General features: G+C 45.9%; 1 protein-coding gene across 1 annotated transcript in view; it reads right to left on the reverse strand.

Moving 5' to 3' along the window:
- Positions 1 to 20,998, reverse strand: part of TLN2 (talin 2) — a 336,513-nt gene that overhangs the window by 169,941 nt on the left and 145,574 nt on the right. Inside the window, exons 4-9 of the mRNA XM_023757837.1 lie at positions 12,227 to 12,398; positions 10,394 to 10,491; positions 9,045 to 9,174; positions 7,389 to 7,541; positions 5,316 to 5,458; positions 3,328 to 3,455 (exon numbers count right to left, since the gene is read on the reverse strand). Of these exons, the coding sequence (XP_023613605.1) occupies positions 3,328 to 3,455; positions 5,316 to 5,458; positions 7,389 to 7,541; positions 9,045 to 9,174; positions 10,394 to 10,491; positions 12,227 to 12,368 (794 nt within the window). The 5' untranslated portion in view covers positions 12,369 to 12,398. The remainder of the gene's footprint in view (positions 1 to 3,327; positions 3,456 to 5,315; positions 5,459 to 7,388; positions 7,542 to 9,044; positions 9,175 to 10,393; positions 10,492 to 12,226; positions 12,399 to 20,998) is intronic.

Raw genomic sequence — 20,998 nt, forward strand, 5'->3', positions numbered from 1 at the left:
GCTTTCTGAATTCACAAGGGGGCCCTGGGAATTAGCCATCCCAGAACTCTAGAGAAAAGGCATTAATGAAACAATCCAATTAAAAAATGGGCAAAGGACCTGAGTAGACACTTCTCCAAAGAGGACATACAGATGGCCAATAGACATAAGAAAAAAATGCTCAATGTCACTAATAAGAATGGCTATCATCAACAAATCAACAAATGACAAATGTCGGCAAGGATGTGGGAAAAAAGGGAACCCTAGTACACTGTTGGTGGGAATGCAAACCAGTGCAACCAGTATGTAAAACAGTATGGAGTTTCCTCAAAAAATTGAAAATGGAACTGCCATTAGATCCAGCGATCCCACTTCTGACTGGTGAATCCCAAAACACAATCAGAAAGAGTATATGCACCCCTATGTTCATAGCAGGATTGTTTATAATAGCTAAGATCTGGAAACAGCCCAAGTACCTGCCCATCAGATGATGGAATATAAAAGCAGTGGCACAGTTACATAATAGATTACTATGCAGCTGTGAAAAAGAAGGATCTCTTACCCTTTGCAACACCATGAATGGACCTGGACATTATTATGCTAAGTGCAATAAGCCAGAGAAGGACAAATTTCACATGATCTGACTTCTATGTGGAATCTAATGAACAAAATAAACTGATGAACAAAATAGGTCCAGAGGCATGGATGCATGCAACACACTCACAGATTTCAGAGGGGATGGGGGTTGAGGGGAAGACTGAAAGAGATTAACCAAAGAACTTATATGCATATATGCATAGCCCCATGGACACAGACAATAATGTGGTGAAAGCCAGGGGTGGGCTGGGGGCTGGGTGAAGGGGACATCTGTAATACTGTCAACAATAAAAAATAAATTAAAAAATAAAGAAATGGATATACAGAAAAATAATTATTTTTTTCTCCATTGTCTCCTGTTCTTCATCAGTCACTCAGAGAAACAGAAACAAAAGATGTTTCCTCTGGGGCCTAATGAGTTCTTGGTGTTTATCCATGTCTGTGGCCACGATCCACAGTGTCTGAGGAGACTTCACAATCCACATGTATCTGAGGAGCCAGATGTGAGGCGAGAATGTGGGAACAGGAAACTTCGGAAAGATGGTGTACACGTGGTCTTTCATAAGGCGTCTGGGTGTCAGAACAGAGAGAAAGGCAAGCTTCCCGTGGCTGCTGCAGGAAGGAAGCCAGACCGACTGGGTACAAATGGGCCCTGAGGAACACTTGGCCATATGACTTGTTTGGTGAATGTAGAATAGAAGAAGTGACAGGACCTGCTCAAAGCCATTCTCAAGGTCACGATACAGTGTATTGTAGGACAACATCACTTTGGAAAAGCTCCCTGGGACCCATTAACCCAAAGGAAGAGTTGTTTAGACCAAACAGCATGGTCTGCCACCAGGAGAAAAGTCATGTTTTCTTCATGTTTTCTTCTTACTATGTAGATGAACCCCATTACTTCCCACCAAGGTGAAAGTGGGGACAAGGCCAAATAAGCATTTATGTTATCCTCTCGGCTCCCTACACTTGGACACAGTACAATGGATGACCTGCTCAGCACATCTCATGTTGGCACATCCTGCAGGAAATCTGACCCCGCTCCCCCCGCCTTGCCCCCATCAGCACAGCATCAGGTCCCCACTCCCAGAGTCTACAAGTTGCATTTTAGGTAACCTCATGATATTGATCACTCTCAGAAGTGATTTCTTTTTGGTTCAGCCAAATGTTTCATCTGTCCTAGGAGGAAGCAGAAGAGAAATGGAAAAGGCGCGAGGGTGATGAAGGAAAGGAACTTTACCAGAGGAAGACACATACAAAGCCCTTGGAGAAGCCCAGATCAAAACAGGAGAGAAGATCACATCAGACAAACAGCAGCCAATGTGAGGCTGGGCCTATCCTCCTGAGTATTTCTAGAAAACCAACCCTAATTCCCATGATCTATGGGACCAGGATGGATCTGTGGGGTTAGCTTTTTCTTCAATCTCCAAGCCAGAAAAAAACACCCCATTCTATATAATAAAAGGGTAATATGCAAATAGACTGAACGGCTGAACAACCTGAACAACCAGAATGCCTGTGGCCCTTGCCTCGCCTGCCCTGACCCCCAGCGGCCCCCCACCCTGATCAGAGGCAGGGCGGCTGGCAAACCGCCCACAGCCCCTCGCCCCGGCCGGCCCTGCCCCCGATTACCCCCCCACCCCAGCTGGTCCGCTCCCAATGGCCCTCATCAAGGCAGGCCAGCTGGACCCTACCAGTGCACGAATTTGTGCACCAGGCCTCTAGTCATTTTATAAAAGAGCACCAAAGACCTGATGGGTGAAACGAGTGGAGAAGTGTTTCACATCATCCTTTCAGAGCAACAAAGAATTTGCAAGATTGTGATAAAGAATGTGAAGTTCTGTCATTTATGCTCTGCGTTCTCATATAGGAATCTTAACAAAAAAGTTTAAAATGACAAAATTTGGCCCTACATGAAGAAGGAATCCTCTAATGGGCAGAGGTTTCAGAAGATGGAGGAAGTGAGTGACTGAACTCACAGGAATGCTAGGACAGGCCAGACCAGATAGCTCGGTGAGGGGTTCCATATTCTATGGTCTAGATCAGTGGTCAGCAAACTCATTAGTCAACAGAGCCAAATATCAACAGTACAATGATTGAAATTTCTTTTGAGAGCCAAATTTTTTAAACTTAAACTCTATAGGTAGGTACATTGTTATTAACTTAATTAGGGTACTCCTAAGCTGGCCTTTGCTAAAAACGTCCTCAATCTGATTGAGGTACATTCGCTGAGGTGGACCCCTTCCAACTCTTCCATCCTCAACTTGTGCATGAATCGCGCGCCTCCCCCGCACTGCGTCTCCCGTCGCCTGACCGACCGACACCCCCCACTTCTTCTAACGCCACTTCTTCAAAATAGACTCACCCAGGCCGAAAACCGACTTCTGCGCATGGGCCACGAAGTTTTAATAGCACTGTATGTGCGCGCCCGCACGTGGTATTTTGTGGAAGAGCCACAATCAAGGGGCCAAAGAGCCGCATGTGGCTCGTGAGCCGCGGTTTGCCAACCACTGGTCTAGAGGAACTCATGGGCTGCCTGAACTGGGAGCAGATAACCTTCAGTCATCCCAACACTGAATTTCCAGGCCACCTGCTTTCCCCAAGGTCAACGAGTTTGATCACACACTCAACTGAGTAAAAGCCAACAATCTCACAAATGACTGAAACTACGGTACGTATTTTACATAGCTACCTCAAAAATAAATAATGAAAAGAAAAAGAGAGGAGAAAAAAGAAAACCAAAAGATCATTTACTCTAGGAATCCCGGTTTGTGTTTATGCTCCACATGAGGTCCAAATTGTATCTGGGCTTGAAATCCACCAAACTCACAGGCTTTCTCGAAGGAGACAGGGTGGGAGCCATTCAGGATATCATCCCGAGCCTGCAACACAAGAGGAAGCAAAAAGCATCAGGAGCTTGGGGGGACGACACATTCTGCCCGCTGACAGGTTCCTGCACCTGACTGATACCTTCCCGCACCTGGACGCACCCACTCTGTGCAGCAAGGGGAAATGTGCCCGCCGACCCACAGCGATGCATCCAGGACACGGTGGTGAATGTAGCACAGCAGGGGTAAGGCAGTAAGAAAACAAGTCTTTGCCCAAAATTGCCTACAGATGGGCAGCCTCAGCAGTGCCCTGTATATGAAAACTAAAGCTTGAGTATATTCTAGGAAGGCAGAAGTGGGTCATGAACAATAGAAGCAAAGAAATCCTTGTGAAATTACCACATCCATGGGGGGGACAGTGGGGGGGGGGGGGAGATACAATATACTTTCTATAACCCTAAATCATAAAAGGAACAGAAAAATTACCTAGAGGTAAAAATCAACCCAAACCCCATCCCAAGATATAAAAGGAGGAATGAGGAGAGAGACAGTCAGACACAGGAACTCACTGCTGCAGATATTTAGGGGAAATGATAAGCAAACACAGTCTTAGAATGAGGAACTCACTGTGTCTGAAGTTATTCTCTCACTTCTTGACCCATCACTGCTGTTACTATTTATTTTCTTCCTTCCTTCCTTTTCTTTCTTTCTTTCCCTCTCAGATGGACATGCTAACCTACGGCTCTGAGCCGTCTTATTGCCCTACTTCTCTTTCTTCCCTCCTTCCAGCCTCTTTCCTCCTAACTATCCTTCCATACCCTTCTTCCATCCATTAACTAAAGGATCGGCAAACTTTTCCTGTAAAAGGGCAGACAGTCAGGTCAGGTGGGCCTGCTGTCTCTGTCAGAACTACTGAATTCTTCCCTGGAGCACGAGAGCAGCCACGGACAACACGCAAACAATAATGCATGAGGGGATTTACCAATGTGCACTATGTTAACAAATGGGCTGTGTTCTAATAAAACTTTATTTACAAACACAGGGGACGCTGTGGCTGCACTTTTTCTGTGGGCACATAGGTGGATAAACGGAAGGAAGAGGGGAGGAGGAAAGGAAAGAATAAAAGAAGTGAGACTGGGAGACAGGTGGATGTTTTCCTTGAGCCAGAAGAAACCCTGGGGACGGTCTAGTGCAGTGATGGTGAGCCTATGACACGCGTGTCAACTCATTTTTTTGGTTGATTCTTCTTTGTTAAATGGCATTTAAATATATAAAATAAATATCAAAAATATAAATCTTTGTTTTACTATGGTTGCAAATATCAAAAAATTTCTATATGTGACACGGCACCAGAGTTAAGTTAGGGTTTTTCAAAATGCTGACACACCGAGCTCAAAAGGTTCGCCATCACTGGTCTAGTGTGAAGCCCACATCTTACGCATTGGGGAACCGCAACTCTGATAAGTTCAAGGACTTGTTTGAGCTTAAAAAATTAGTTAATAGAAAAGCAAAAAAGGTTATTGAGAGAATGTTGCTCAGTTAATGAGAAGCACTGATTTTCTGACCAATTTTTGCTTGTGTTCTAAGATGTTCGCTAAGCCAGCTTTAGTGCATTTGAAGTGGTGAGCTAGCTAAGGGCCTTGAAGCCAGGCAGAGAGAGAGAGTACTGGCCCCCAGGTCCCAGTCTGGGAGGCCACATAAAGGCCCTCTTCTGGATGGCCAGCAGCTCATGTCAAACACCAGCCTGCACCACAACCAAACATGTGTGAGGAACCCAGGAGCCATGCCCCTGAACGGCATGCACACACATGATAGAAGCCAGAGCCAGCTCCCACGCAGCCCCAATCCCAGCCCAGCCAGCACCTTCCTGAACCCTCACCAGCCTCCAGGTCTGAGCATCAGAGGGAGAGGTACCTGAACATAGAGCAGGTTCAGCTGCACCGGGTCTCTCGAGTCCACGTTCTGATCCGAGTAAAAGAACTTCCGTCTAAGCAGCAACGTTTCGTTTTCATCGACTCCTTGTTCTCTGAATGTCCGGCTGTGATCCAGCCAATTCACTGCAACACAGCACCACAGATAAAAGAGCCGTGTTTATTCTTCCTCTGGGTTTAGGGGATTTATCAAGACAGCAGCATAATACAGACCAGATTTCTATAATGCTGACATTCAGGTACAGTGACTTCTTACATTAGAACTGTGCATTCTAACTTTGCAAATAATTTCACATATGCCCTCATGTACCATATGACACAGTGAAAGGAAATGAGAGAACATTCCAAGCCATTCTGAAACTTAGTTAAAGCCCCACAATGAATTTATAATATGCCCCTTCCTTCTGGGGGTTAAAAGAAATAAGGAAATCAATGCTTTATGCCAAGACAACCCAGTTAGCATTTTCCTTTAAGTCAGAGTGGATACTTCTGTCTCATCAGGTAAAATAATTTATAAGCTTTGAGCATAAGAATTACCTCCAACCCTAAATAGAAATGAGGAGGAAAATAAAAGCAGTTGGGGGGAGGGGACACTAAGGTAGCAGGGGGTGGGAGAACCCTGCCCATGGCCCAGCTTGAATCTCACTCAGTCAGAAAATGCACAGCTGATGTCAAGGTGCATAGGCCTCTACTCTCCCCACAGCTCTCATTCCCACAGTCCTCCGGGGCTTCACACGTACATTGTGAGTAAATATGTATTACAAGCCTCACTAGATTATACGCAACCTTAGCACGGGGAATGTGTTGGGTTGACCTCATCTCCCATAGTACCTAGGAGAGTATCATGCACATTATAAAAATCCTTGGGATTTGTCTATGAAGGTCTCCCTGGGAAAGAAGTATGCAACTGGAAATCAAATAACGTAGAAAAAAAGCGAAAGGAGAAAGGGTCAGAGGAAATGAAAGTCCCACTGAGGATCAATAAACATAAAGACAATGATGACATCTTCCCAATGCAGCAGCAAGAACAATGGAAGAGAGGTTGAGAAAGTCTAAGTGGCCTGCACATGAAGTAAGATCCCCTGGCGGGGGAGGTGTCAGGGAGCCAGTGCACACAGCACAGACCTTTTGGGGACACATGGAGTATACAAATGGCTTTTCCAAATATTAACAGTGTGGCCATACAAAATTATTTTCCTGTGACAAAATTACATTACCGTTTTGTAACCCCCAAGGAAATAATGTATCCAGGCAGTTGTCATGAGTGGCTGTTAACATCACAAAAAAGGAGACAACCAGATACAAGTTCCTGATGGGAAGTACAGCAGGTCCTTGAATAACGTCATTTTGCTATAATGTTGATGAGATGCTGTAGGAACTGAAACCTTGTTTATATCAACTGGTCTCTGGTAAAATTGGTTTCATTATATGTCATTTTGCTGAATGTTGCAGAGCCTATCGATGATGTTAAATGAGGACTTAATGTACACAACATCACATATGAAGGAGACTGTATTTTTAAAAAATACACATACACATGAATCTGATCCAGCCTGCAGATCTCAGGAATTAAAGGGGGTGGAAGAACATATTAAATGACACCATAAGTATGCAACCAACAAAATCCAGATTACACGAAACTCTATACAAGTAACAAGATGGTGTCTTGCCCCTAAAAATTTGAAGAAAAAAAAATGTAAAAGATGTAGGGAAGTTCTCGACAGTAAAAGAGGCAAGCAGTGTATCATTCAACATAATTTGGACCCCAGTTCAAACACTGTTGAAAAAAAAATTTCTTTAAGACAATGGAAAAATGTAGACATGATTTGTCTATTTGATATTGAGAGATTACCTTTTTGGATGTGAAATGGCATTTCAGCTACTTTTTCTTAAGAGTCTCAATCCGTTAGTGACACAGACCAAAATATTTACAGATGAAATAAAAAACAGAAAGAAAATACAACAACACACAAACACCTGCCCTGGGTCATACAGATGATGGGAGGGGGCAGCATGGCAAACCCATGTGCCTGCCTCCCTTCCGCCCAGAACTTACAGTCGTCATCCGTGTGCAGCTTAGCCTTCAACTTCTCCATTTTCCTCTCGTCTCGTAACAGCGTCCTGTCTTTTTTTAGTGTCCCCGTCCCTTCCTCTTTCTTTTCTTCGATTGTTTCTTGGATTAAAGAGTATTCTTCATAGTTTGTTATTCCTAAAAATATAAGTTAGGTTATATGATCAGAGGTTACACACCGCTATCGCCCTTATCAGTGTGGGTCCTGTACTACCCAAGGAGTCCCTGGTGGCAAAGGACAGAAAGAAGCGTTAGCCCAGGTGAGGGTCGGGGCCACCCATGGAGCACATATCAAATAACTCTGGCTAAATGAAGTATGTCCAGGTAGTTAAGTTACACTCATAATGTCATGTTCCATTCTCCTGTCTTGTTTTTAAGAAACAAGTAGAGATCATGCAGAACAAGGCAAGACAATGTCAAACAAGAAGGGGCTGAAGGAACGGGGCTTCCTTTGAATCCAGAGGAAACAAAGACAGGCCAGGCTACTTTCTTCAAATATGTGAAGGGCTTCATGTAGAAAGGAAACAGAGTTGTTCTCTGAGGAGATAAACAGACGCTACGAGAAGAAAAGCTCTGTAACAACCAATCATATATAGGCTGTCCCCAGGAGTCTTTATGGAGATAATAGAATGCCCAACAGTGGTGAGAGACTGAATCATATGACTTCAGAAACATTATTTTCTACTAGAGGCCCGGTGCACGAATTCATGCACCAGTGGGGTCCCTTGGCCTGGCCTGCAGGATTGGGCTGAAACCAGCTCTCCGACATTCCCAAAGGGGTCCCGGATTGTGAGAGGGCACAGGTCAGGCTGAGGGACCCCACCGGTGCACAATCGGGGCCGGGGAGGGACGCAGGAGGTTGGTCAGCCAAGGAGGGACCAGGGGGGGCTTCAGGGCATGTCTGGCCTGTCTGGCTCAGTCCTGATAGGCCAGACACCAGCAGCAAGCTAACCTACTGGTTGGAGCGTCGGCCCCATGGCGGTCAGTGCACATCATAGCAACAGATTGACCAGTCAACTGTCTGCTCCCTGGTGGTCAGTGTACATCATAGCAAGCGGTTGAGCAGCCTTAGCATATCATTAGCATATTATGCTTTGATTGGTTGAACCGCTGACCAGACAACCGGACACTTAGCATATTAGGCTTTTATTATCTAGAATTTTAAAATTCCTTATCTTTTTTTGAATGTTTTTATTGATTTCAGGGAGGAAGGGTGAGGGAGAGAGAGATAGAAACATCAATGATGACAAAGAATCATCAATTGGCTGCCTTCTGCATTTCCCCTACTGGGGATTGAGCCTGAAAACCATGTGTCCTGATCTGGAATCGAACCATGACCTCTTGGTTCTTAGGTCAATGCTCAACCACTGAGCAACACCAGCCAGGCAAAAATTCCTTTTTTTTTTTTTTAAAGGGAAATAAAAGCTCTCAATTTTGACTTAGTAAGGGAGTTCAAATGTTTATAGACCAGTTAGTGAGTTTGCAAATTGAGAGAATAATCAGACTCTCTTGGGAATGGCAGACATCAGTGCATTAGGACACACTCAAGATGGTCTCAGCAACGAATGAGGGGGGGAAAAAAAGTAGAGGCGTGTGATTCACACGAAACAAAAACGGGAATCGAGGCAGGTGCATACTCACCTATCCTGCTGCAAATAGTCACCAGGAGCTCCCCGACCGTCTTGGAGTCGTCCACCATCACCGTCTTCACAGCCCCATCCAGCATCCGGATTTTCTGAGGCCTCTGTTTCTTTTTGTATTCCAAGATATCCTAGGACAAACCACACAAACAGGTCATACTGCATGTGGGACAAGATAATGGACTTGGACACTTTCTTTAAAAAATGAACTTTCCCAAGCACGTTCTGATTTCTTCCTTCAAAGTGTTCATATTTTCGCCACTAAAATGGAAATGCCCAGGCTAAATAATTGCTTTCATCAAGATTTCTTAAAAACCTGATGGTGCAATTGTACCCAAAGAATACACTGATTAGCTCATAATTAGTGAAAACTAACCTCTATAAAGTGGAAGCGGCATATGCCCTCCTGACAGGCTGGGGATGCTCTGCTCTAATGAGAATTAGCAGAGGAAAATTCCTACCTGCCTTTAAAAAGACAGCAGTGTGCATCTCCAAGTATCTCTTATTCAGTTATAAGCAATGTTTAATTTCCGTGTCATGGAGCCCATAAATAATACCCCCATAATTCTTCACAGTCGTGGTGTATCACAGTAGAACTGGTTTTCATTGTAATGGCAAGGCCAAGTATGGGTAATACCTTTGGGAGTTATTTTTAAATAGAGTCTTCTTTTTTTACCACACGTCTTAAAAATATTGGAGGGAAGTGTTAATTGGCAAACATACTTCACTCTTGTTTTATGGAATACTGACCAATCAGATATATGCATTTCATATACCAAAACCCAGTATCTCGAAGATTCAGCTAAACAGAATATTGAATTTTTTTTACTCATTAGTTCTTTCCCCTTCCATACCACAACTATTTTTTGTTGCTACTTTTATGAATAGTTATTAAACTTACATCCAATATGAACTTTCTTTTACAAGAGTAAAACACCAATTAATATTCAATCTCTGACTACCGTCAGTATTATATTTTTATTTTTCCTCTAATCCATCATTACTTTCTATCACCACTCACCAGGGAATACTTCCTACATACTCACAGGAAAATGCTGTGCCTTCTTTCATAACTACCAAGTCCAACAAGGGCACGTAGAAACAGTTTTAAATACTAACCCCAAGTTGCTTTAATTACTCTGGATTTTCAAGAATTTGGACTGCTGATATCTTCTATCACTACCTGGACAGCCCTTACGAAGTACATTGCATCAAGACTACTAATAAGATGCCCTTGAATCAAAATCAATTGTTGGGTCTCTCCTTTTCTTTCAAGCATAATTATATTGGCTTCCATGGAAGGCTCAGGACAAAGCGATGAAAAAAAGAAAAACAAGATCAGCAGCCTACCCCATTTCGTAACATGTAGTAGTCCAGTGTTCTGCCCGCTTCCAGCCAGATTCCTTTCCTGGGGTCTTCATCAGAGAGAAACAGCCCATAATCAGAAGCTGGAAGGTTAACAGAAAGAAAAATAGGAGACAAAGCGACGATGAAGCCATCACTGACACAGCCCGTCTGCTGACTGGGCTAGGACGCGAGTCTTCTCCTTCAACAGAGAAATGTTTCGTTTTGACACCACAAGCAGCCACTGGGACTAAAGCAGATGAGGAGGAATAAGAACTGAGCTGCAAAACCAAACCCCTCCGACAAGGTTGATGTTGCTGACCACCAGTGGGCAGTACTTATGTTAGAACTGAGAAACTATCAAGGACAAAGCAGTCCCAATTTCCTTCTAACCGAATTTGGCTTTGTTCCTTATACTTGTTCTAAAAACCAGGCCAAGGACGCGTGAAGGATGACAGGACAGACCTGGAGAAATGCAGACGTGACCATCTAAGCCCAGCACCACTCGGGCACAGAAGGGCCCGTGGAGCCATTGCACTTGGAATGGTCCCTCCGTCCCGCCAACGCGTGTGACGAAAGGTAAGCAGGGGCTCCCTGTGAAATGGAGCCTCTGCTCTCATGTCACCAAATTATGAATAAGGTTGGAAAATTAAAGTCCATGTTCTCCATAGAAATCCCCTGAAGTGACCCGGAAGTACAAAGGGTGGCGGAGAGAAGCAGTCGCATTTCCTGTCTAAGGACGTGTTTTTTCTTAATGTGATTCCAGGAAACCCCAGGGACTCAGGGAGGTTGGAGCTCCTGCTGTTTCTCAACAAAACAGCTTCCAGGTCTTCACAGGTTTCTTCTTCCCGAGCTGCAGAGCAGCCCAGCCCAAGGGCAGGGCACCTGGAGGAAAACAGCAACTGGGAAGTGAAGACACCAGAAATGATCGAACTGGGTCTGGAAGGAAGGCTGGAGAAGTAAGCAACTGTTACTTCTGGGTAGTCTACGAATAACAGAGTGCTTTGAATAATTTAAATGATGCTTTTGACCTAACGGTCAGCAGTTTTGTAAGAAACAGATCTCTGGAAGGAGACCCATTCTACCTGTAATTATCCTTGGCACGTTTGAGTTTTATGCTTCCAATTTTTAAGGTAAATCTTATACCACTTTCAGACTAAAGGTCTATCAATTTGGGAGTAGTCCCAGTTTCTCAAGGGTCAGGCCAATAATCACTAAGTAAAGGAAGGACATGTAGAGAGAAGACAAAGGGAAATGGAAAAATGGTATGAGCGGCTTTTGTTTAAATTCAGATTAATGGGGGTCAGTGGTTTAACAAAACACTAAACAAAACATATAAAACAAATGCCCTTTGAAAAAACTGTTTCAGATAAAATTCATAAAGCCCCCCGCCTCCTTAATAAAGGTTCGAGATAAAATGTATAAGCCCCTTCGAAGTACTGCATACATAAGGCGGCCCTGGGTCCTGCTGGCGGTTCCGGGCTTGTCAAGCTGCTGTATGGGAGGTCCTCATGCACCCGAAACAGGGCTCAGGATCTACAAAACCAGCAGCTACACTGGTACGTTAGAGGCCAAGGAGACGGTGTGTCAGAGGGGCTTGCACACTGCCTAGCACGATGCTGATCTATGGGCCAAGAGGATGGCGTCGCTCAGCGGCAGATGTGGTCATTGTCATCAGAAGCCTCGCACAGGAAGCAAGCGGTGTCCAGGCGAGGAAGACATTTCATTGGAAACATAGACACTGGCGGGCATGTTTACCATCCCGAGCCTCCGTTTCTTTCACTATAAGTGAAGATCACACAAACACCTTCAAGAAACCAGTGAGTCACCCGCGGCTACCTTGGCCAGTTTGCGCCTCGGGCACCCGCTCCCGGATGAACCGACACGCGTCGTACACGGCCGTGGACGGCTCAAACTGCATGGTCTTCACCACATTGCAGTGGCGGACGCAGATCTTTAAGGACAGGGCCACCATCTTCATAGGTGATCCGAAGACTCTCACTTAGAATGTCTGGAAAACACAAAGAGACAAATCCTGATGCTCATGATGACTGTTCGTCTTGAGGGGAAAAAAGCACACTAGACTCCGAATCAGCTTTAAAAATAAAATCACTAGACTGAATCAGCTTCAGGAGAATAAAACAGCTAACGAGAATGCTGTGAGTAAAAACACAAATTAAAAAACTAGGTTTTTTGAAAAACTTTAGAATAAGAGCAGCATAGAGTTTTGGGGTTGACAGTGTGGCCACTGGAGTCCCTTGAGAGGAAGGAATTCAGGAGTCACCAAGCCTCCTTCTCTCAGGCTGCTCCCTACTTGGGGTTTCACTGGGAGTGGCATTTCCCAGGTGCCTGCCCCTCAGGTGAGAGGCAGAGAGCCTTGGGCACGCACCGCTGTCTCCTGAAATGCTCCTGGCGGCAGCCTCAGTGCCGGCTCCCTGCCCATCAGCTCCTGGGGAAAGAGGATGAAGCACCAATGCCGTCACAAATGTTCCCGATGGCAAGAGTTCCACCAAACCACGTACCAGAAGACTTGGCTTCCAGACCCAACCACATCCCCAGAGATTATAAATCTGAGCAAGGCATTTTGGCCACTCTGCCTCAATTCCTCCCAGATAAAGTAGGTACAGTGGTATCAGCCCTGCATAATTCATGGAAGAACTGAATCCTGAGGGGACACCAATGCCAGACTGATAAACAGCCATCACTAATGAGGCCAGAACGGCCCATTTTAAACACCCAGCATAGCAAACAGCTGCACCCTCTTCAGGGGTCTCAAAGTGAAGAAAATGCCAATTCAATTATTTCATTTAGACAAACTACTGGGATATTTTGCTTCTCATCCCGTTCAATGGCTTTAGAAAACAAACAGGTTTAGGCTAGGTTTGAAATAATGCATAAATAATTTCTTTTCAAATTTAAATCCAATGAGTTAGTGCATTTACTTTGAGTCAGTGGCTTCTGGTTTGTGCTGGCTACCTGCTCTCTTCTGTGGCCAGAAACTTACCCGCCTCCCAAGCCAGCCTCTTCCCTGCACCTGAGAACCCAGCTGCCATCCTGGCCAGCAACACAGGTGCTTTATAGTCAGCAGCTGTTAGAACTAGAGTGGGGTGAATAACCTAAGTCCATGGGAATTTTAAGCTCACACTATTTTGTCTTTTATTAGACAATCCTCAGGTAGTAAAGCTGTACCCCAGAGCACCCTGTATGCCTCCTTCCCACTTAAGAATGCAAGTGCACCTTAGTTGGTTTGGCTCAGTGGATAAAGCGTTGGCCTGTGGACTGAAGGGTCGCGGGTTCAATTCTGGTCAAGGGCACATGCCTCGGTTGCAGGCTTGATCCCCAGTAGGGGGCGTGCAGGAAGCAGCCAATCAATGATTCTCTCTCATCATTGATGTTTCTATCTCTCTTTCCCTCTCCCTTCCTCTCTGAAACAAACAAGTATATATATATACACACACACACATATATATATATATACATACATATATATATTTTAAAAGAATGCAAGTGCTAAGAAGCAGTGAGGTGGCCCACACACAGAGAGGACAACAGGCTGACCGGCGAGACTAGAAAATGGGTGCCCCTGGGGTCACTGCTCAGTAGGCTAGATTGACAGCCAGCTTCCTGGCAGCAGGTGACTAAAATCATTTGGGTACAGAGGACATTTTTAGACAGATACACTCGCATGAAGCAACCACTGAGGCCATCCGACTCTAAAGTCATTCTGACCTCTATTTACACTCAGTAAATTCTGTCTGTGAAAATGTGACAATATTTATTACTTGAGAAATGTTAAGCTATACTTCTCAACCAACAACAGCAGTGTTCAGTGGGAATCTGCCCCAAACTGAATTAATTACCACAGCCTGGGCAGTGACTAGATTGTGGACACAGCAGAGAAGTAAAAAAATACCTTCTGATTTTCCATCTATAAAATCAAGAACTTTTAAAGCCAAATATAAACGGCTCTATCCAACTCTCTCTGTGCAGGCACATTTAACCAACTCCCCAATTTGGGAAAACAAAATTTAAACTCTAGAAACAGACAAATTTCCTATAATGTAGATCACTCCATGGGATAGATAATCTGTCGCCTGGGGCTGGTGACAATGTGGGGTTTCATGAACCACTGAGCTCTATGAGCACCGAGGGTGGTAGGATTCAGTGGGGAAGGCCACAGGCTCGATGTTGTCATGGATGCAACTTATGGGATGCACCGGAGAGGATGGGTGGTTAGTGTCTTCCATGCCCTGGGGATGGGAAGTAGTGTAAGTGTCCCTGCATGAAGGCTGCTCATCCCAGGCTAATCATTAGGCTTTCTGAAGAGCAAATGAATGGTCCCTGCAGCCACGCAGGGAGATGGATTCAATCAAAGGGACAGACAGAGCCCATGACGTGAAGCCACAGCAGGACAGTAAACACAGGCGCTCCGAGGAAGCAAAGACACACAGGGGAGCAAGGAGACGGGGAATGCAGAAGCAGAGAGCAGACGGAAGAAGCAGGGAGACTGCAGCACAGAGGCTGGGAAACACAGGAGAGAAGCCCAGAGAGTTGGGAAGCAAAAGGGAAAAGGAGAAACATAAAAAATACAACAGTGAAGGAAAATCTCTATCCCAAACAACTGGAAAAGTGAAGAAGCCATTGACGGAGGTGGGGGGAGCTGCTGGAGGCACAGGTTTGGGGTAACAAGTCTCTGATGAGTTTGTCTGGGGTTATTCAGTGGAAAGGTGGAGGAGAGTCAGATACAAAGCAGGGGACGTAATAGGGAGGGCTACTGTATTTAAATCCTTGGGACTAGAAAGATCATTGAGTGAGTAAAAAAGAGATCCGAGGACCAAGTCCTGGAAAGACGTTCTAAAATCAGGACAAGGAGAAGGAAATGATAAGAAGGTGGTGGGTGAGGGAGGAGAGTGGAGAGAGGGTGGGGCCAGAAAAAGGTGCATTGAGCAGGAGGGAGAGATCCACTGGGCTAAAGGCTGACGCAGTTCAGGGAGGATGAGGACTGAGAGGATGAGGATTGGCAGCTTGGAGACCTCTGGCAGCTGAGAAAAGAGGAGCAGGTTCAGGAAAGAGGTGAGGAGAGGGGCTGGCAGCACAGGAAAAGACTCACCTCCCGAGGAGCTGCTGGAAGGGGTGGGGGAACAGGTGGCAGCTCTGATTTATGCTTTTAAGGCTTTTATCCAGAAGTACACATCGCAGGGCTGCTGCCAACTCCACAGCCACACATTATCTATATGGACATGGTTCCCCCCAACTGTGATCCCAGGGGGAGTCCCAGGACAGCGAAGTGCCCTTCCTGGAGGAAGGAGCCTCACCACATGACCTCTCTACTGGGCCCTGTCCATGCTGCTGCCTGGCTCTGCGTGAGAGCAGAGGAGCAGGCAAGTCTTGGCTCAAGGACGGGGTACAGGACCAGGAGACTAAGGTTCAGGTACAATGCCAGGCCCATGAAGCCTTGGACCTCTGGGCCCCATCGCCTCTCTTCTTTCTGCTCCTCAGGGAGCGGGAAGCCACCGGCTCCCATGGAAGGAGCTGGCTCCCAGAAGACGCTTGGTGTTTGGCCAACTATTCCCACGGGATCCCTTTGTCTCCACATCTTAACATCTCACCAGGGAATAGAAGCCACTATCCTTGTTCAGGGTAGATGCTCAACAGAACAAGGGACACCAGAGATTCATTACAAGGTTCATGTTCTCAACTTTTGTATTATCTCAAAAACAACTATTGAAAAAGCCATCATTACTACATGGGAACACACAAAAACACCAGAAAACAAAGTCAGTCCCTCCAAAAGAGCTCTGCAGTAGTCGAAGACTTAAAGACTCCAATTTCTTCTTCTTTCTCTTAGCTCTCTGTTTTATTATGACTAAATGTTCCCAAGCACGAAACGAAAAAGACCAGCATTCTCCTTCATGAAGATGTCTAAAAAATGCAAATTATGTACATGAAAAATTATTTCTAAACTATACAAGTATGTACGAAGACAAGGTATTTTTGTTATTATCATGCAAGAGGATCACCCACACAAGAAAACCTCAGTGAGATGTGAAACCAAATGCACAGTGATTTAATCACCAGCCCACAGGGACCATGGTACTGAGCTATGTCTAGCACCACTCACACCAAAACGGACATTTGCTGGAATTAAGTGTCCTGACTTTTGACAAAAAGAAAGCAGGATTAAAGCACATGGCAACCTAGAAATGTCAACTAAAGATGAGCATGTGTTTTCACCACTTGGGAGAAGTCTCACTACATCTCCACTAAAGCCCTGGGAAACCACACAGCTCAGACAACATGTCATGATAAAGCCTGGCGCTCCCACTCCGCTGTGGTATTTTCAGGGCAGCACAGCACGGGTACAGCAACTGGCCCTCACTTCCACTCTCTGTATCCTCACCCCCTGCTCATCCCGGCCCTGCAGGCTGGGAGCCTGAGAGCGCTGACCAGGGTGCCTTTTCTGGTTGGGCTGCAAGAGGCCTCAGAGCCAATGCATGTACTGTTTCTTGTATGTAGTTCTAGTCCAATCTGCCTCTCTTTTATGATCCTATCCTGGTTTTTGTTTTTTCTTTTGCCCCAATTGGAATGTATGCTATCTTATTAGACCTTAAGTCCTTTTGTTTGTTTGTTTTGCTAAAAGGCAGGGCATAGATGCGTAAAAGATGCATTACTTTTCTTTTTATAATCTCTTCCCACTCTGACCATTTTTGCCCCAATTGTGTGTGTGAAGGTCGCCTGGACCAACAAAAACCTTCTGTGCCATCCATTGTGGAAGATGAGCCAATGGAACCAGTGGTGAAACCCAGACATTCTCCTTCTAAAGTAAATACTTTTCAGTCCCCGGGAGCTGTAAACAACCCAGCATGATGGCAGTAGTGCCCGCTGCCCAGCCTCACCCAGTCCACCCTGGGCCAAATGAGCCCAGCTCAGCCAAGGCCTCCTGTCTGAAAGGAATGCCCACTATTGGTCAAGAAGAGCAGCCACCCCTTGGATCTCTGCCCTGTAAGTGAGGGCCAGGAGGTGCTCCCACCCCACCCTTGTCTTACCAGTTGCCACACTGAGCTGGTTACTTAACTACAATCTGCCTCAGTCTCCTCCTCTATAAAATGGGAGACAATGATGGATGTACCCACAAGGGTACTAGAGAATGAAGTAAGTTAATACAGGCAAAGGCGCATAGAAAGCACAGGTCAGGGTTTGCTATTATGACTGTGAGTCATGGGGATTGGAGAAACACTGGAAGCAGCACACTGTGGTCAGCTACCACCTGAGCTGCAAACTTTCTTTTATGGTTAATTTTGCATCTGTTACGAGTAGATATTATAGGCATCAGGGAGCAAAGGCTGAGAAGATTCCTGCCTCGATGGAGCTCACCCTCTAGTAACCCTCTTCATTATTCAAGTCATATGACATGCTTTTTCTAGATGCAGAAGTGTTTGAGGAGGAGCTGCGAGGCTGAGTGTTTGTGGAGCAGGCAACTCCTAGCTCCTAGGCTGTTCTCTCAGTCGGATTCCCTCAACCCAAGAACACAAAAGAAAGAAATCGCACTACGGGGCAGAGCAGAGGTGTGTCAGTGGGACCCTGGATCTCCAAGAGAATAAGAGCTGTGCACCATCCCTGTCCTCTCCCTCCAGCCAGGGACTGGATTCTGACCCATGGGAAACCGCTGCATCAAATGACAATGGCTGCACCTCCCCCTTCTTCCAGCCTGCCCCTCTCAGCAGGTGAAACACAGGCCTGTTTGATAACAGTATGCATCACATAACCAAATGTCAGCATAAAACATGGGCCTATATAAAAGCTATCATTCATCTGTACGTATTTACATCTCAGCTTCCTGCGAACAATTCTGCTCTCTCAAAAAAACTGCCCTGGAAAGAGCTCCCCCTTCTCTCCAGCCCTTACCTGCTCCTGGGCAAGGGAAGAAGAGGAAGAGCTCACCCAACAAGTAAGAACCTATCATGACTGGGTCACAAGCAAAGGCCAGCATCTCACGTGCTCCCTGCCTTGCCCTCCTGGGCTGTCTGTGCTCAGGCACCTTTCAGATAACATTCAGTCTCCATATCCCGAGCCCACAGGCACACACAGGTACCTGTCTGTCACCATCCAGGAATGTAGGTCAGGTCAACTGTTCACAGGGGTCAGGTGTCTTTAAGTCAAGGAGGGGCCAGGAAAAGAGAAGGTCCAGTCCCTTTTGGTCTCATCTCCAGTCTAGCTTTATCAGGGGGCAAGGCCTTCCTTAATAATCTTGTCTCCTCACTGGGCCCCTCACACCTCTTCCCAACTAGTGAGAGCCCCAAGGGCAGAGTCTGAGTGGAGAGACTCCCCTAGTCCCCACATCCCAACTTGTGAGAGCTCTAGCTAACAAGCAGCTCGGGAGAAATAGTCCGTGAACACAGCTGATGTGCTTTTTCCTTGTGGCTAATTAGCTCACTTACAAAAACACCAGCATGATCATGCTCCCCTTTGCAGACAGAGCGGGGAGACCAGAAAACCAGACAGAACATTCATGTAAGAATCTCTCTTTAGTTCCTCAGGGAGAGATAGGAGGCCAAGACAATCGTTTCACTTTGAATACTTCAACTAGAAATAAGACATTACACATATGTGAACTCAGTGGCAGGCCAGGCAAGTCAATAAAAATTCCAACCAAGTGGTTGGCTCACAGGGCTGCTTTGAGCCCCATAATCCACAGGGCTACTGCTGAGTACTCTTGCCTGTTCCCAATACACCAGTAATAAGATATATACACACACAGTCCTGAGAATACATTTGCCACGAGAAGTCCATCTCCCCCACTGTCCTCTGAGAGCAAGGACTATACCACTATAGCCATCTTTGGGTCTCAAGGCCCTAGCACAGTGACCAGCACACAGACGATGCTTAATAAATGTTTGTGGGATGAACATGTATTCCATGGAAAGATTTAAACAGATATTTAAAAATTAGTCATTAGGAATTATTCACACTAACATCATAACTGAAAGATGAACAGACGGCAAACATCCAGCAAACCCAACTATTTCTACTCATCAAAAACCTGTTCCGTGGACCACAGAAGCTTAACCTCATGGCTTACATGACGTTCTTCAGTTTGTCAAATGAGAAACTCAAAAAAAAACCAAAGCCACATCAGTCACAAAGATTTGAAAGCTCCTGTGGGCAGGGAACACGTGTATTGCTTAGTACCTGCTGAAGAGAAGGACTTAAAATGTATTTATTTAGTGCATGGATGGAGGGCAAGTCAGCATTTCTACCTCCACTAAGAGAACCAAGAAGCATGCTTACAACATAGAATACAGAATGATGTGAAAAGACCTGTGATATTGTTTTCCATTTTCAGATGAAGAAACTATAATTTTGAGATCAAAAGACCTTCTGAAGGTCCCACTGCTAGAAAACCACAAGCAGACCATCCACATGGAAGAATGAACAGAGTTGGCCATGCATGTGGTAAGGCTGGAGCAGATCAAGGATTCACTCCTGGCACTATCACCTAAAATTCCACCACAAAGATCTGCCCCCAGTTAAACCTCACTGCAAAAGCAGTGATTTGCATTTATCAGCTATCACGGTCTTAGGATGTCACGTTTCAGATTCTTTCAGACAACTTACTTGAGAGCTGCCCTTTATTAAAGACTAGAGCAGTGATTCCCAAAGTGGGCACTACCGCCCCCTAGTGGGCGCTGCAGCGATCCAGGGGGGCGGTGATGGCCACAGGTGCATTTGTTTTAACTTTTTTTTGTATTACCTTTCTATTCTGAGTTCAATAAATAGTTTCATAATTTCAAACTTCAATGTTTCTAATTTACACCTTTCTTTACTATATTTTACGAAAAAGGTAGAAACATTAATACATATATCTTTCTGTTTAATTGCTACTAAAATTTTAAAAAAATGAATTTCCAGGGGGCGCTGAGTAATATTTTTTCTGGAAAGGGGGCGGTAGGCCAAATAAGTTTGGGAACCACTGGACTAGAGGTCCGAGAAATTCATGCATGGGTGCGGTCCCTAGGCCCGGCCGGCGATCGAAGCGTGAGTGTCTGGCATGGAAGAGCAGGCCCCAGCTGACCTCTGAGCAGCACCTGGGCCCCCAGGCCCCCCACGCCCCCCTCTGCCTGAGTCACGATGCCCGAGTCCCCACATGGAGATGTAGTAAGAGCGGCCGGACGCCATAGGCCGGGGCACAGAGTGGGCCTCTGGGCCGCCCAACGGCGCCACATGGAAGCCGGGCGGGCAGCACGCTCTCTCCCAGCCAACCTCGGCAGACCGGCTCCTGCATGAAACCCATGGTGAGCCCAACCGGCCAGTGTGGTCCCAGCAGCTGCAGCCCTGCTCACCCAGAAGCCCATTGGGGCTGGCAGGGCCTCCACTGCCGCCCACTGCCAGTGCCTTGTCGCCGACGCCCGCCATGCTCCGCACCATCCCCTGGTGGTCAGCACATGCCATAGCCAGCGGTCGAACTTCCAGTCAAACTCCTAGTCAAGGGGTCATTTTTCATATTAGGCTTTTATTATATAGGATGATACCTAATGACCAGGAAATTCTGAGGCGGGAGGGGTATTTTATTGCAGACAAATCCAGACCCTCGGCACTGTTGAGAAAGGGCAG

This window comes from Myotis lucifugus, unplaced genomic scaffold (assembly GCF_000147115.1).
Source record: "Myotis lucifugus unplaced genomic scaffold, Myoluc2.0 scaffold_115, whole genome shotgun sequence".
Classification (NCBI taxonomy): Eukaryota; Metazoa; Chordata; class Mammalia; order Chiroptera; family Vespertilionidae; genus Myotis; species Myotis lucifugus.